Here is an 18159-nt window from a genome sequence, read left to right on the forward strand (position 1 = left end):
GGGGTGTTGATTGGTTGGGGTGGGGGTGTGGATGTGGATGTGGGTGCTGTGGTCTGGATGTAACTCATGATATATATATTTACTGACAGGTAATAGAGAGATTAAATAGTAGTTCCCTGAACTGGTGCCGTTTTTAATGGAAGAGTCCTGGATGAATCGTTTTCCAAATAGGATCTGCAGCATTCAAAGGGACAGCCAAAGTCCCTTTCAACATTTCGGCTGTGCGCCTTTCAAGACATTTTGGTGACGCGCGCGTGGACAACCGGAAACCGTGGACAACCGGAAACCGTGGACAACCAGAAGCCGTGGACAACCGGAAACGGATTCCGTGTTTGGATTCAGTATTGTGAGTTCTATTTGGAACTAGGCACTTTTCTTAATCGTAAACGCCATTAACATGAGCGCTCCTAGTTATCGAATCCTGGTACCAGATTTAGAGATGGCGTGTACCTAGGCTAAATATATATCAGTAAATTACTTACTATTTCTGTTGATTTATTGGTTTTATAATATGTTTCCAGCTTGAGCTTTTCCTTTGGAATTGAATTGAAAGAGAAGGTGTTCTTAATGTTTTGTTCACTCGGTGTAGATACTCGGTCCCAAACTGATAGAACTCAGGTCCTTCAGAAGAGAAGTTTACAGTAAAACCTTTAAGCCCACTGAGCCTACGGTCCCAAACTGATAGAACTCAGGTCCTTCAGAAGAGAGGTTTACAGTAAAACCTTTTAGCCCACTGAGCCTACCTGACCTGTTTTTTTTGTGTGCAAAAGTGTCATTATCTGGAGAGGAAAAAATGGAGGCATCAAATCCCAAAAATGGGCCAGTGTGGGTGAACAAACATCTATCTGACTGTCACTAATACCAGGTCTCTGTTAGACTGATCACATCTATCTGACTGTCAGTAATACCAGGTCTCTGTTAAACTGATCACATCTATCTCACTGTCAGTAATACCAGGTCTCTGTTAAACTGATCACATCTATCTGACTGTCAGTAATACCAGGTCTCTGTTAAACTGATCACATCTATCTGACTGTCACTAATACCAGGTCTCTGTTAGACTGATCACATCTATCTGACTGTCAGTAATACCAGGTCTCTGTTAAACTGATCACATCTATCTGACTGTCAGTAATACCAGGTCTCTGATCACATCTATCTGACTGTCAGTAATACCAGGTCTCTGTTAGACTGATCACATCTATCTGACTGTCAGTAATACCAGGTCTCTGTTAGACTGATCACATCTATCTGACTGTCAGTAATACCAGGTCTCTGATCACATCTATCTGACTGTCAGTAATACCAGGTCTCTGTTAAACTGATCACATCTATCTGACTGTCAGTAATACCAGGTCTCTGTTAGACTGATCACATCTATCTGACTGTCAGTAATACCAGGTCTCTGTTAAACTGATCACATCTATCTCACTGTCAGTAATACCAGGTCTCTGTTAAACTGATCACATCTATCTGACTGTCAGTAATACCAGGTCTCTGTTAAACTGATCACATCTATCTGACTGTCAGTAATACCAGGTCTCTGTTACACTGATCACATCTATCTGGCTGTCAGTAATACCAGGTCTCTGTTACACTGATCACATCTATCTGACTGTCAGTAATACCAGGTCTCTGTTAAACTGATCACATCTATCTCACTGTCAGTAATACCAGGTCTCTGTTACACTGATCACATCTATCTGACTGTCAGTAATACCAGGTCTCTGTTACACTGATCACATCTATCTGACTGTCAGTAATACCAGGTCTCTGTTAAACTGATCACATCTATCTCACTGTCAGTAATACCAGGTCTCTGTTAAACTGATCACATCTATCTGACTGTCATTAATACCAGGTCTCTGATCACATCTATCTGACTGTCAGTAATACCAGGTCTCTGTTAAACTGATCACATCTATCTCACTGTCAGTAATACCAGGTCTCTGTTAAACTGATCACATCTATCTGACTGTCAGTAATACCAGGTCTCTGTTACACTGATCACATCTATCTGACTGTCAGTAATACCAGGTCTCTGTTAAACTGATCACATCTATCTCACTGTCAGTAATACCAGGTCTCTGTTAAACTGATCACATCTATCTGACTGTCAGTAATACCAGGTCTCTGTTACACTGATCACATCTATCTAACTGTCAGTAATACCAGGTCTCTGTTAAACTGATCACATCTATCTGACTGTCAGTAATACCAGGTCTCTGTTAAACTGATCACATCTATCTGACTGTCAGTAATACCAGGTCTCTGTTACACTGATCACATCTATCTGACTGTCAGTAATACCAGGTCTCTGTTAAACTGATCACATCTATCTCACTGTCAGTAATACCAGGTCTCTGTTAAACTGATCACATCTATCTGACTGTCAGTAATACCAGGTCTCTGTTAAACTGATCACATCTATCTGACTGTCAGTAATACCAGGTCTCTGTTACACTGATCACATCTATCTCACTGTCAGTAATACCAGGTCTCTGTTAAACTGATCACATCTATCTGACTGTCAGTAATACCAGGTCTCTGTTAAACTGATCACATCTATCTGACTGTCAGTAATACCAGGTCTCTGTTACACTGATCACATCTATCTCACTGTCAGTAATACCAGGTCTCTGATCACATCTATCTGGCTGTCAGTAATACCAGGTCTCTGTTACACTGATCACATCTATCTGACTGTCAGTAATACCAGGTCTCTGTTAAACTGATCACATCTATCTCACTGTCAGTAATACCAGGTCTCTGTTACACTGATCACATCTATCTGACTGTCAGTAATACCAGGTCTCTGTTAAACTGATCACATCTATCTGACTGTCAGTAATACCAGGTCTCTGTTACACTGATCACATCTATCTGACTGTCAGTAATACCAGGTCTCTGTTACACTGATCACATCTATCTGACTGTCAGTAATACCAGGTCTCTGTTAAACTGATCACATCTATCTGACTGTCAGTAATACCAGGTCTCTGATCACATCTATCTGACTGTCAGTAATACCAGGTCTCTGTTAGACTGATCACATCTATCTGACTGTCAGTAATACCAGGTCTCTGTTAGACTGATCACATCTATCTGACTGTCAGTAATACCAGGTCTCTGATCACATCTATCTGACTGTCAGTAATACCAGGTCTCTGTTAAACTGATCACATCTATCTGACTGTCAGTAATACCAGGTCTCTGTTAGACTGATCACATCTATCTGACTGTCAGTAATACCAGGTCTCTGTTAAACTGATCACATCTATCTCACTGTCAGTAATACCAGGTCTCTGTTAAACTGATCACATCTATCTGACTGTCAGTAATACCAGGTCTCTGTTAAACTGATCACATCTATCTGACTGTCAGTAATACCAGGTCTCTGTTACACTGATCACATCTATCTGGCTGTCAGTAATACCAGGTCTCTGTTACACTGATCACATCTATCTGACTGTCAGTAATACCAGGTCTCTGTTAAACTGATCACATCTATCTCACTGTCAGTAATACCAGGTCTCTGTTACACTGATCACATCTATCTGACTGTCAGTAATACCAGGTCTCTGTTACACTGATCACATCTATCTGACTGTCAGTAATACCAGGTCTCTGTTAAACTGATCACATCTATCTCACTGTCAGTAATACCAGGTCTCTGTTAAACTGATCACATCTATCTGACTGTCATTAATACCAGGTCTCTGATCACATCTATCTGACTGTCAGTAATACCAGGTCTCTGTTAAACTGATCACATCTATCTCACTGTCAGTAATACCAGGTCTCTGTTAAACTGATCACATCTATCTGACTGTCAGTAATACCAGGTCTCTGTTACACTGATCACATCTATCTGACTGTCAGTAATACCAGGTCTCTGTTAAACTGATCACATCTATCTCACTGTCAGTAATACCAGGTCTCTGTTAAACTGATCACATCTATCTGACTGTCAGTAATACCAGGTCTCTGTTACACTGATCACATCTATCTAACTGTCAGTAATACCAGGTCTCTGTTAAACTGATCACATCTATCTGACTGTCAGTAATACCAGGTCTCTGTTAAACTGATCACATCTATCTGACTGTCAGTAATACCAGGTCTCTGTTACACTGATCACATCTATCTGACTGTCAGTAATACCAGGTCTCTGTTAAACTGATCACATCTATCTCACTGTCAGTAATACCAGGTCTCTGTTAAACTGATCACATCTATCTGACTGTCAGTAATACCAGGTCTCTGTTAAACTGATCACATCTATCTGACTGTCAGTAATACCAGGTCTCTGTTACACTGATCACATCTATCTCACTGTCAGTAATACCAGGTCTCTGTTAAACTGATCACATCTATCTGACTGTCAGTAATACCAGGTCTCTGTTAAACTGATCACATCTATCTGACTGTCAGTAATACCAGGTCTCTGTTACACTGATCACATCTATCTCACTGTCAGTAATACCAGGTCTCTGATCACATCTATCTGGCTGTCAGTAATACCAGGTCTCTGTTACACTGATCACATCTATCTGACTGTCAGTAATACCAGGTCTCTGTTAAACTGATCACATCTATCTCACTGTCAGTAATACCAGGTCTCTGTTACACTGATCACATCTATCTGACTGTCAGTAATACCAGGTCTCTGTTAAACTGATCACATCTATCTGACTGTCAGTAATACCAGGTCTCTGTTACACTGATCACATCTATCTGACTGTCAGTAATACCAGGTCTCTGTTACACTGATCACATCTATCTGACTGTCAGTAATACCAGGTCTCTGTTATACTGATCACATCTATCTGACTGTCAGTAATACCAGGTCTCTGTTAAACTGATCACATCTATCTGACTGTCAGTAATACCAGGTCTCTGTTACACTGATCACATCTATCTGACTGTCAGTAATACAATAATATTAAACAGGCCAAGTCTGAGAAATAGTTTAGGGCCTGTAGCTGAGATGTGATGAGTTTGTATGGCATATTACTCTCATTTGATCCAGGCTCTTTTTGTAGTCTGTGCCTGGGGATTACAGGTTGGATGGAATGAGTAAAAGTTTGCAAAGTAGCAATGTATTCACTACAGACAGACTACAGACAGACAGCAGACAATGTTGCTGGAGAGTTACACTGGATCCTCTATGGTTTGGATGTAGCCCATCCCTTTTAAAGAGAGCTGGTCTCTCCCAGAACAGTTGGTCCTCAGAATGGATCCTGAGCGCTCCTTCCCCCGCCACTACAGCTGAGGAGCCTGATGGAAGCGTGGTGCTTGGCCTGGTCGTTCAGGAAGGTGGTCTCAAACTCCTCCTGTAATGGGGTAGTATACTTTAATGGGGTAGTATACCCCTCCCTCCTAGTTTAATGGGGTAGTATACCCCCCCTCCTAGTATAATGGGGTAGTATACCCCCTCCTACTAGTATAATGGGGTAGTATACCCCCCTCCTAGTATAATGGGGTAGTATATCCCCCCCCTACTAGTATAATTCGGGTAGTATACCCCCCCCCCCCATCTAGTATAATGGGGTAGTATACCCCCCCTCCTAGTATAATGGGGTAGTATACCCCCCCTACTAGTATAATGGGGTAGTATACCCCTCCCTCCTAGTATAATGGGGTAGTATACCCCCCCTACTAGTATAATGGGGTAGTATACCCCTCCCTCCTAGTGGGCTTCGGCTTTCCTGGAGCTCCTTGTTCTCCAAGTGACGCTGAATCATCCAACCCTTTAAACCACAGATGTCTTTACAACAACAGTGAAGATGTAAAAAACAGTTTCCCCAAATTGAGAAAAAGAGACATTTTCACAACAAGGCTTGCAAATCAATTCACCATGACCATTTTAACTATGAATAGGTAGGGAAATTGTTTATATCAAAGTGTATATAAAATGTTAGCACCAAGATCCTCTCAAGTGAGCATCACATAACTTTCAGTATGATATGAGGAGTAGGTAGGCTAGAAATTGCCTCTAAATAACCACTGATAAGAGGTCTGATCTTAGTTTCACCCCTTAATGGCTCTGGTTAGGATTGGGGATGAGGTAATCTGGTGGGGATGAGGTAATCTGGTGGGGATGAGGTAATCTGGTGGGGATGAGGTAATCTGATGGGGATGAGGTAATCTGGTGGGGATGAGGTAATCTGGTGGGGATGAGGTAATCTGGTGGGTATGAGGTAATCTGGTGGGTATGAGGTAATCTGGTGGGGATGAGGTAATCTGGTGGGGATGAGGTAATCTGGTGGGGATGAGGTAATCTGGTGGGGATGAGGTAATCTGGTGGGTATGAGGTAATCTGGTGGGTATGAGGTAATCTGGTGGGGATGAGGTAATCTGGTGGGGATGAGGTAATCTGGTGGGGATGAGGTAGTCTGGGGATGAGGTAATGAAGTTTCCCAGACACAGATCATTAAGCCTACTCCTAGACTAAAGAGAGAGTTCACCCAAATGACATAATAGGATTGATTGCCTTACCCTGTAATCAGTCTATGGACAATGTACTACCGCAGTCCATGTTTTTGTGGAACAAATCCAATGCAAGTCGGTGGTACCGATGTTACAGCCTTTTTTCACTCTTTATGTTCAAATCATATAAGTAACTTAATTGAGCTACACAATCGATTTTAAATAGCCTTCTTTAGAATGATTTGGATGTTCAATAGATCTTTCCTTTCTCTATCTTGTCCAATAAACAAAAAATATGCACCCCCAAAAAAATCAAACAAAGTGCTTTGTAGTCCAGGGAAGTGTCTGGGAAACCGGCCTGTAAAAGTAGGTAGATCAAAACTTTAACACTTTGTGGTGTCAAGCATTGGCTCAGAGACTGCACCATCCTCCTCCTTCTCTTTCATCTCTCTGGCGCCACCAAGTGGCAAAGTCTGGAACTTCACCTGGAACACATCCCACCTCTCGGGCAACCAGACCTTATTGAACATCAGCTGAGCCAGCCAGGAGAAACCCAAGATGGCCGCCAGGGCCAGAAGCATACATATGGTCCTGATGGGGGAGCGCTGGACATAGACGCCGTCCTCCAGGGTGCATCCAGGGAAGTGGAGGACAGGGGCGAGGTTGAAGATGGGCTCCCCACAGAGGAGTCTCATCAGGCCCCCTACGAGGTATCCCACCACGGCTCCATAGCCGTTGGAGACCTGTTGGAAGATGAAGGGATTTGTTTTGAAGAAGTGATATTCTAGCCTAGCCTGATGACTCACACTAACTTATTTTTCTGCTCTGTCGTTTCCTACATACTTTAGTTCCAGTGCCATCGTTGAAATCGTTTGTGGGGACGAGGGACAATGAGGGGCATTGTGCAAAACAGGGTCATCAGCGATTGGATCAAATCCAATTGTATTTGTCACATGCGCCGAATTCATTGAAATTCCTACTTACTGCAGGGGCAGTAGTGAGTAGCTTGGATGAAAAGGTGCCCAGAGTAAACTGCCTGCTCCTCAGTCTCAGTTGCTAATATATGCATATTATTAGTAGTATTGGATAGAAAACACTCTGAAGTTTCTAAAACTGTTTGAATGACGTCTGTGAGTATTACAGAACTCATATGGCAGGCAAAAACCTGAGAAAAAAATCCAACCAGGAAGTGGGAAATCTGAGGTTAGTAGGTTTTCAACTCATCGCCTATTGAATACACAGTGGGATATGGGTCAGTTTGCACTTCCTACGGCTTCCACTAGATGTCAACAGTCTTTAGAACCTTGTCTGATGCTTTTACTGTGAAGTGGGGGCGAAGGAGAGGGGAATGAGTAAGGTCTATCATGAGCTGACCATGCGTGTTCACGTGAGAGGGAGCTCTGTTCCATCGCACTTCTGAAGACAATGGAATTCTCCGGGAGGAACATTTATTGAAGATTTATGTTAAAAACATCCTAAAGATTGATTCAATACATCGTTTGACATGTTTCTACTGACTGTTATGGGAACTTTTTGAAATTTCTTCTGCTTTTAGTGACCGTGCTTCCTGACTTTGGATTTGTTTTACCAAACGCGCCAACAAAAGTAGCTATTTGGACATAAATGATGGACATTACCGAACAAAACAAACATTTCTTGTGGAAGTGGGAGTCCTGGGAGTGCATTCCGACGAAGATCAGCAAAGGTAAGTGAAGATTTATAATGCTATTTATGGCTTTTGTTGACTCCACAATTTGGCGGGTAACTGTATGGCTTCCTTTTGTGGCTGAACGCTGTTCTCAGATTATTGAATGTTGTACTTTTGCCGTAAAGCTTTTTTGAAATCTGACATAGCGGTTGCATTAAGAACAGGTTTATCTTTAATTCTATGTAAAACATGTATCTTTCATCGAAGTTTATGATGAGTATTTCTGTTATTTGCTGTGGCTCTCTGCAATTTCTCTGGATATTTTAGAGGCATTTCTGAACATGGTGGCAATGTAAACTGAGGTTTTTGGATATAAATATGAACTTTATCGAACAAAACATATATGTATTGTGTAACATGAAGTCCTATGAGTGTCATCTGATGAAGATCATCAAAGGTTAGTGATTAATTGTATCTCTATTTCTGATTTTTGTGACTCCTGTCTTTTGCTGGAAAAATGACAGTTATTCTGTTATTTTGCGGTGACCTAACATAATCGTTTGTGGTGCTTTCGCTGTAAAGCCTTTTTGAAAATAACACTGTGGTGGGATTAAGAAGAAGTGTATCTTTAAAATGGTGTGAAATATTTGTATGTTTGAGGAATTTTAGTTATGAGATTTCTGTTGTTTGAATTTGGCGCCCTGCACTTTCACTGGCTGTTGTCATATCGATCCCGTTAACGCGATTTCAGCCCTAAGAAGTTTTAACTAATAATGCAGTTTTGTTTTTAAAGTAAAGAAATAAAAGTAACAAATAATTAAAGAGCAGCAGTAAAATAACTAATCAGAGTATCAAAGCCAATTACACATTTTCAAACCGCTGTTTTACCCACATGTGTTTTGGTTCTGGTCCAACCCATCGGTTTCTGGACCAATCAGACGGTCCTGAATGTGTTCACATTCGGTGAAGAATCGGGGAGGTACTCAGATCCAGACTCATTGTGGAGAATAAACTAACATCTGTGGGTGTGGCTTAGCGTTTGGCTGGAGCAAGGACTCTGGGTAGCCAGACAAATTATAACCTGGGCCTGTATCCACAAAGCCTCTCTGAGTAAGAGTTCTGATCTAGGATCAGTTTAGCCTTTTAGTTCATAATGAATTAGATTATATGGACAGGTTGGAACCTGATCCTAGATTATAATGATTTAGATATGGACAGGTTGGAACCTGATCATAATGAATAAGATGATATGGACAGGTTGGGGCCTGATCCTAGATCAGCACTCCTACTCTGAGACGCTTTGTGGCTAGGGCCGGTTTGTGCTCTTGCCATCTCTAGAGCCGACCATTTGGCATGATGATGAGTGAGTTGGCATGACGACATCACAAACAGACTGGCACTCAGGCTAGTGACACACCACCATGTTTGTGATGCAGGGAAAAGATAAGGCCCACACAATATCAACTCTGCATGTTACACACACACACACACACACACACACACACACACACACACACACACACACACACACACACACACCTGGAAGAAGAGGACGCAGATGAGCTGAGGGAAGATGATGGTGTAGGAGAGATCAGACGCCAGGATCCACAGGGCATAGGTACTGTTGTGGAGGAGAGTGAGGGCCATCCCACACAGCCCCACCACCACCACCGACACACGGATCACCCACTGTATCTCCCTGTCTGAGGCCTAGAGGAGAGATAGATACAAGATGGAGGCACAGTGGGCTGGACAGATCCAAGATGGAGGCACAGTGGTCAGGACAGATCCAAGACCGAGGCACAGTGGTCAGGACAGATCCAAGATGGAGGCACAGCAGTCATAATTATCCAAGTCAGAAGAGCTTGAATAGCCCTGTGGTGTAATACACAGAGAAGTCAGAAGAGCTTGAACAGCCCTGTGGTGTAATACTCAGAGAAGTCACAAGAGGGAGCACGGAGTTAGGCTATTTGTCCCAAAATGCCAGCACACTTTAGAACCCAATGCAATGTTTTCAAATGGGAATTGAAAAATGTCTTGCCAATGTCCCAAAAATGGATGAAATTGGAAAAAAACACTTATTTATGCATTTAGTGGTGATTTTCTGGTACATGACCTATGACCTAGAACAGGACTAATGAACATAATGGATCATCATCTCCATTGAGATGTTTGTTTCAGTTCTGGACTAGTAGGTTTATTAATCTGTATATGGGAAAACAGACCTAAATTCCTTAGTCACCTCTACTGTATTGAGTATCTCGTCACACACCAATTTATTAGAATGAGGTGTAAGTGATGGGATAGAACAAAAGCCTGCACCCAACTCTTCACCTGCTTCCGAATGATGTTCTTGTAGATGTTGGAGGAGAACATGGAGGCGGAGCTGAGCAGGCCAGAGTCCACGGATGACATCACTGCGGCGGCGATGGCCCCGATGCCGATGACGGACACGTAGGGCGGAGCCAGGTGCTGCAGAGCGATGGGGAGCACCAATCCCGTCTCGTTGCGCTCATACGGAGACGGAGACCCGTACGATGTCAGGTTCCAGTCTGGAGACACACCAGGAAAGTGTCAATAAAGTTTGGTCATTTTGACAATCGCACTTGATGAAGTCTAAAAGCATAAACACAAGTACGACAACTCTTACTCAGAGAGGCTTTGTGGATACAGGCCCAGGTTATAATTCGTCTGGCTACCCAGAGTCCTTGCTCCAGCCAAACGCTAGGCCACACCCACAGACGTTAGTTTCTTCTCCACAATGAGTCTGGATCTGAGTACCTCCCCGATTCTTCACCGAATGTGAACACATTCAGGACCGTCTGCGTATGAGTTATTTAAATTCTTTCATTTTGCAATCCGCTCATGTGAGCTGCAGGGAAACCAGATGTATTCAAGGGATCTCGTGCTCCACAGAGAGTAATAACAAAACATGCACTCTAGCCACAACACCAGGACACTGCCACTAGATTGGAGTGTGTTATGGTTCAGGATGTGAGGTAGATGATAGGAGCAGTATACGGACATCAGATAACAGACAAACCAGTCAACGACACACAACTCTTCTTCTCTGAAACTTTATATCCCCTTTAATAATATTAACTTGGAGGTGCTTATATTTGTCCGTTATTCTTGAACAAGAGAACATGTGTTTAATTGCTATATTGTAATTATTTCGCCACTATGGCCTATTTATTGCCTTACCTCCCTTATCCTACCTCATCTGCTCACACTGTTTATATACTTTTTTCTGTTGTATTATTGACTGTATGTTTTGTTTATTCCATGTGTAACTCTGTTGTTGTTTTGTGTTGCTCTGCTCTGCTTTATCTTGGCCAGGTCGCAGTTGTAAATGAGAACTTGTTCTCAACTGGCCTACCTGGTTAAATAAAGGTGTTCTCAACTGGCCTACCTGGTTAAATAAAGGTGTTCTCAACTGGCCTACCTGGTTAAATAAAGGTGTTCTCAACTGGCCTACCTGGTTAAATAAAGGTGTTCTCAACTGGCCTACCTGGTTAAATAAAGGTGTTCTCAACTGGCCTACCTGGTTAAATAAAGGTGAAATAAAAAAATCAAATGTGTTTTTATCTACATATCCCAACTCCCCCCGAGACGCCGGCGGAGAGTTGGGGTCAGAGACGACCATTTCACGCCTGGAGCAATAAGGGTTTCAGTGCCTTGCACAAGGGCACAACAACAGATGATTCACCTTGTCCGCTCCGGGATTGGAAAAGCTTTTTGTACTGTATTACCTGTGGAAGCGGCTACAGCCCCGACCAGGACAGAGGGGATCCCCAGGATGAGGACCATGGCAGCAGCCGCGAAGCAGGTGACCTGGGCGTTAAACGAGGAGGAGGCAGAAAGCGTCCTCTGGTGGAAACACTGGAAAGACAAGCTACCCAACGCCTGAGGAGAGAGGGGGAGGAGATGATGGAGAAGAGGAGAGGAGGGAGAAGAAAGGGAGGAGGGGAGGGAGGGAGAAGAGGAGGGGGAGGATAAGGAGACCGAGGAGAAAGGGAAGATGACAAGGAGGATGACAAGAACATAAAGGAGGTTGTTAGATTGTGAAATGGTGGCAGGTAGAATCGCTGTTAAGGTTTGAATCCCTGAGCAGACTAGGTGATAAATCTGCCGAGGTGCCCTTGAGCAAGGCACTTAGCCCTGTAAGTCCCTCTGGATAAGAGTCCCTGCAAAATGACTTACATTAATAAGTTCTGTTTGTGTTGTTTAAGGAGAAGTAGAATGAGGCCTTGAGTCTCCAGGATGTTTTTTGAATTGTAGAGTCATGGTGAAGTCGAGGAAAGGGCTGTTTGTGGTTTTTTGAGGGGACTGTCTGTTAGAAAGCTTGAGACTGGAAACCACAGATAGGTTGCATGGCCTAACAACAACAAGATAAGATGGTGCCAACACTGGTTGAGATTGTAGAAACTCCTGGGTCATGGTTAACACAAGACCATGTCCTTAATGAGGGTGAAAGCGTCTGTGGAAAGTGCTGTGTCATGTTAGTGGAACAAAAATATCTCATGGCATGAGAGGAGGGAGAGAGGATGTGAGAGAGTGCTGCCATTCCAACGGTACGGGGATTCAGCTGTTGAGTCTCTTTTGCTATTACACAACTGAACTTCACTCAAAGTTTTGACTCAGTTTGTAATGAACGAGTGTATTGACTGTGATATATAGTGATATGACTGTAATGTAGAGGAGAGGAGAGAGACTGGTGATATGACTGTAATGAGGAGACTGGTGATATGACTGTAATGTAGAGGAGAGGAGAGAGACTGGTGATATGACTGTAATGGAGAGGAGAGGAGAGACTGGTGATATGACTGTAATGAGGAGACTGGTGATATGACTGTAATGTAGAGGAGAGGAGAGAGACTGGTGATATGACTGTAATGTAGAAACTGGTGATATGACTGTATGATAGAGGAGAGGAGAGACTGGTGATATGACTGTAATGTAGAGGAGAGGAGAGAGACTGGTGATATGACTGTAATGTAGAGGAGAGAAGAGAAGAGACAGGTGATATGACTGTAATGAGGAGACTGGTGATATGACTGTAATGTAGAGGAGAGGAGAGAGACTGGTGATATGACTGTAATGTAGAGGAGAGGAGAGAGACTGGTGATATGACTGTAATGTAGAGGAGAGGAGAGAGACTGGTGATATGACTGTAATGTAGAGGAGAGGAGAGAGACTGGTGATATGACTGTAATGTAGAAACTGGTGATATGACTGTAATGGAGAGGAGAGGAGAGAGACTGGTGATAAGACTGTAATGTAGAGGAGAGGAGAGAGACTGGTGATATGACTGTAATGTAGAGGAGAGGAGAGAGACTGGTGATATGACTGTAATGGAGAGGAGAGGAGAGACTGGTGATATGACTGTAATGAGGAGACTGGTGATATGACTGTAATGTAGAGGAGAGGAGAGAGACTGGTGATATGACTGTAATGTAGAAACTGGTGATATGACTGTATGATAGAGGAGAGGAGAGACTGGTGATATGACTGTAATGTAGAGGAGAGGAGAGAGACTGGTGATATGACTGTAATGTAGAGGAGAGAAGAGAAGAGACAGGTGATATGACTGTAATGAGGAGACTGGTGATATGACTGTAATGTAGAGGAGAGGAGAGAGGCTGGTGATATGACTGTAATGTAGAGGAGAGGAGAGAGACTGGTGATATGACTGTAATGTAGAGGAGAGGAGAGAGACTGGTGATATGACTGTAATGTAGAGGAGAGGAGAGAGACTGGTGATATGACTGTAATGTAGAAACTGGTGATATGACTGTAATGGAGAGGAGAGGAGAGAGACTGGTGATAAGACTGTAATGTAGAGGAGAGGAGAGAGACTGGTGATATGACTGTAATGTAGAGGAGAGGAGAGAGACTGGTGATATGACTGTAATGTAGAGGAGAGGAGAGATACTGGTGATATGACTGTAATGTAGAGGAGAGACTGGTGATATGACTGTAATGTAGAGGAGAGGAGAAAGACTGGTGATCTGACTGTAATGTAGAGGAGAGACTGGTGATATGACTGTAATGTAGAGGAGAGGAGAGAGACTGGTGATATGACTGTAATGTAGAGGAGAGACTGGTGATATGACTGTAATGTAGAGGAGAGGAGAGAGACTGGTGATCTGACTGTAATGTAGAGGAGAGACTGGTGATATGACTGTAATGTAGAGGAGAGGAGAGAGACTGGTGATATGACTGTAATGTAGAGGAGAGGAGAGACTGATGATATGACTGTAATGTAGAGACTGGTGATATGACTAATGGAGAGGAGAGGAGAGACTGGTGATATGACTGTAATGTAGAGGAGAGGAGAGGAGAGACTGATGATATGACTGTAATGTAGAGACTGGTGATATGACTGTAATGTAGAGACTGGTGATATGACTGTAATGTAGAGACTGGTGATATGACTGTAATGTAGAGACTGGTGATATGACTGTAATGTAGAGACTGGTGATATGACTGTAATGTAGAGACTGGTGATATGACTGTAATGTAGAGGAGAGGAGAGGAGAGACTGATGATATGACTGTAATGTAGAGGAGAGGAGAGAGACTGGTGATATGACTGTAATGTAGAGGAGAGGAGAGACTGGTGATATGACTGTAATGGATAGACTGGTGATATGACTGTAATGTAGAGGAGAGAAGAGACTGGTGATATGACTGTAATGTTGAGGAGAGAGACTGGTGATATGACTGTAATGTAGAGGAGAGGAGAGACTGGTGATATGACTGTAATGTAGAGGAGAGGAGAGAGACTGGTGATATGTCTGTAATGGAGAGGAGAGAGACTGGTGATATGACTGTAATGTAGAGGAGAGAGACTGGTGATATGACTGTAATGTAGAGGAGAGAAGAGACTGGTGATATGACTGTAATGAGGAGACTGGTGATATGACTGTAATGTAGAGGAGAGGAGAGAGACTGGTATGACTGTAATGTAGAGGAGAGGAGAGAGACTGGTGATATGAATGTAGTGTAGAGACTGGTGATATGACTGTAATGTAGAGACTGGTGATATGACTGTAATGTAGAGGAGAGGAGAGAGACTGGCGATATGACTGTAATGTAGAGGAGAGGAGAGAGACTGGTAATATGACTGTAATGTAGAGGAGAGGAGAGAGACTGGTGATATGACTGTAATGTAGAGGAGAGACTGGTGATATGACTGTAATGTAGAGGAGAGGAGAGAGACTGGTGATATGACTGTAATGTAGAGGAGAGGAGAGAGACTGGTGATATGACTGTAATGTAGAGGAGAGGAGAGATACTGGTGATATGACTGTAATATAGAGGAGAGGAGAGACTGGTGATAATACTGTAATATAGAGGAGAGAAGAGACTGGTGATATGACTGTAATGTAGAGACTGGTGATATGACTGTAATGTAGAGACTGGTTATATGACTGTAATGTAGAGACTGGTGATATGACTGTAATGTAGAGACTGGTGATATGACTGTAATGTAGAGACTGGTGATATGACTGTAATGTAGAGACTGGTGATATGACTGTAATGTAGAGACTGGTTATATGACTGTAATGTAGAGACTGGTGATATGACTGTAATGTAGAGACTGGTGATATGACTGTAATGTAGAGACTGGTGATATGACTGTAATGTAGAGACTGGTGATATGACTGTAATGTAGAGACTGGTGATATGACTGTAATGTAGAGACTGGTGATATGACTGTAATGTAGAGACTGGTGATATGACTGTAATGTAGAGACTGGTGATATGACTGTAATGTAGAGACTGGTGATATGACTGTAATGTAGAGACTGGTGATATGACTGTAATGTAGAGACTGGTGATATGACTGTAATGTAGAGACTGGTGATATGACTGTAATGTAGAGACTGGTGATATGACTGTAATGTAGAGACTGGTGATATGACTGTAATGTAGAGGAGAGGAGAGAGACTGGTGATATGACTGTAATGTAGAGACTGGTGATATGACTGTAATATAGAGGAGAGGAGAGAGACTGGTGATATGACTGTAATGTAGAGGAGAGAAGAGACTGGTGATATGACTGTAATGTAGAGGAGAGAAGAGACTGGTGATATGACTGTAATATAGAGGAGAGGAGAGAGACTGGTGATATGACTGTAATATAGAGGAGAGGAGAGAGACTGGTGATATGACTGTAATATAGAGGAGAGGAGAGAGACTGGTGATATGACTGTAATGTAGAGACTGGTGATATGACTGTAGTGTAGAGACTGGTGATATGACTGTAATGTAGAGACTGGTGATATGACTGTAGTGTAGAGACTGGTGATATGACTGTAATGTAGAGACTGGTGATATGACTGTAATGTAGAGGAGTATGCATGTGTTTTACTTATCAAATGCTTATTCAATCCTTGTCTAACTTACTTGACTTATTTAACACATTAACAAATGAATCATCCGTCAATGAATCAGTTGATCTCACCACCAATAAGAAGTCATCAACCCACTTGAAGACCTTCCCCTTCTCCATGTGTCCCAGCCAGGGGGCCTGGTGGGTGTGGTTGAAGGCTGTCTGGGTGATGTCACCCACCACTGGGTTGGCCATGAGGAACGGGACACACAGCCACTTTGCAGCAGAGACAGAAAATACCAAATTAAAAATGATTAACTCCTGTCTTCGGGTGCAGCCACAATAAGACACATGAACATACATTAAATTGTATATATATGATAATGATCATTTTATGTTTTCGTACATCAAAAGTACATCTGTGGTCAACTATGTTCAGATGAGTTCCATCTGTTAAAAGACAGACCGTTTGTGTGTTTTTTGTTGGGCAATTATCTCCGTTGTCAATCATCCGACAACAGATCACTCCTAGGTGTTGGCTCCATCCAAAATACTTGGACAATGTTTCCACGGCCTTACACTCACCAGACTGGTTTAGATTCAAATCGGCCGCCTGTCCCTCACCAGACTGGATTGGATTCAAAATGGTCGCCTGTCACTCACCAGACCGGATTGGATTCAAAATGGCCGCCTGTCCCTCACCAGACTGGATTGGATTCAAAATGGTCGCCTGTCACTCACTAGACCGGATTGGATTCAAAATGGCCGCCTGTCACTCACCAGACTGGTTTAGATTCAAAATGGCCGCCTGTCCCTCACCAGACTGGATTGGATTCAAAATGGTCGCCTGTCCCTCACCAGACCGGATTGGATTCAAAATGGCCACCTGTCCCTCACCAGACTGGTTTAGATTAAAATCGGCCGCCTGTCCCTCACCAGACCGGATTGGATTCAAAATGGTCGCCTGTCACTCACCAGACTGGTTTAGATTCAAATCGGCCGCCTGTCCCTCACCAGACCGGATTGGATTCAAAATGGCCGCCTGTCACTCACCAGACTGGTTTAGATTCAAATCGGCCGCCTGTCACTCACCAGACCGGATTGGATTCAAATCGGCCGCCTGTCCCTCACCAGACCGGATTGGATTCAAAATGGCCGCCTGTCCCTCACCAGACTGGTTTAGATTCAAATCGTCCGCCTGTCCCTCACCAGACTGGATTGGATTCAAAATGGTCGCCTGTCACTCACCAGACTGGTTTAGATTCAAATCGGCCGCCTGTCCCTCACCAGACCGGATTGGATTCAAATCGTCCGGCTGTCCCTCACCAGACCGGATTGGATTCAAAATGGCCGCCTGTCCCTCACCAGACTGGTTTAGATTCAAATCGGCCGCCTGTCCCTCAGCAGACTGGATTGGATTCAAAATGGCCGCCTGTCACTTACCAGACTGGATTGGATTAAAAATGGCCGCCTGTCACTCACCAGACTGAAGAAGATGAGGATGAGCTGGATGACATCGGTGTAGGCTACAGAGTAGAGTCCTCCCAGTAGAGTGTAGATGATGGCCACCACTGCAGAAATCCCCACAGAGTAGGAGTAGGGCAGGTCCAAAATCACACTCATCGTGCCACCTGCAACACACACACACACTTTTAGCTCAGCGGGCTAACACAGTTTTGTGGCACCACACATAAAAACCAGGTTACACTGAGTTGGTCCCTCGCCATTGTACTGGAAGA

The 18159-nt window shown here is 43.3% G+C and overlaps 1 protein-coding gene across 1 annotated transcript in view; it reads right to left on the minus strand.

Annotated features, from left to right (window-relative positions):
- Positions 1-5867: 5867 nt before the first annotated feature.
- The window catches only part of LOC118941531 (high-affinity choline transporter 1-like), a 17567-nt gene continuing 5275 nt past the window's right edge, over positions 5868-18159 (minus strand). Inside the window, exons 4-9 of the mRNA XM_090209527.1 lie at positions 17903-18051; positions 16553-16696; positions 11833-11986; positions 10415-10632; positions 9620-9790; positions 5868-7175 (exon numbers count right to left, since the gene is read on the minus strand). Of these exons, the coding sequence (XP_090065653.1) occupies positions 6816-7175; positions 9620-9790; positions 10415-10632; positions 11833-11986; positions 16553-16696; positions 17903-18051 (1196 nt within the window). The 3' untranslated portion in view covers positions 5868-6815. The remainder of the gene's footprint in view (positions 7176-9619; positions 9791-10414; positions 10633-11832; positions 11987-16552; positions 16697-17902; positions 18052-18159) is intronic.

This window comes from Oncorhynchus mykiss, chromosome 19 (assembly GCF_057628025.1).
Source record: "Oncorhynchus mykiss isolate SJ-2025 chromosome 19, ASM5762802v1, whole genome shotgun sequence".
Classification (NCBI taxonomy): Eukaryota; Metazoa; Chordata; class Actinopteri; order Salmoniformes; family Salmonidae; genus Oncorhynchus; species Oncorhynchus mykiss.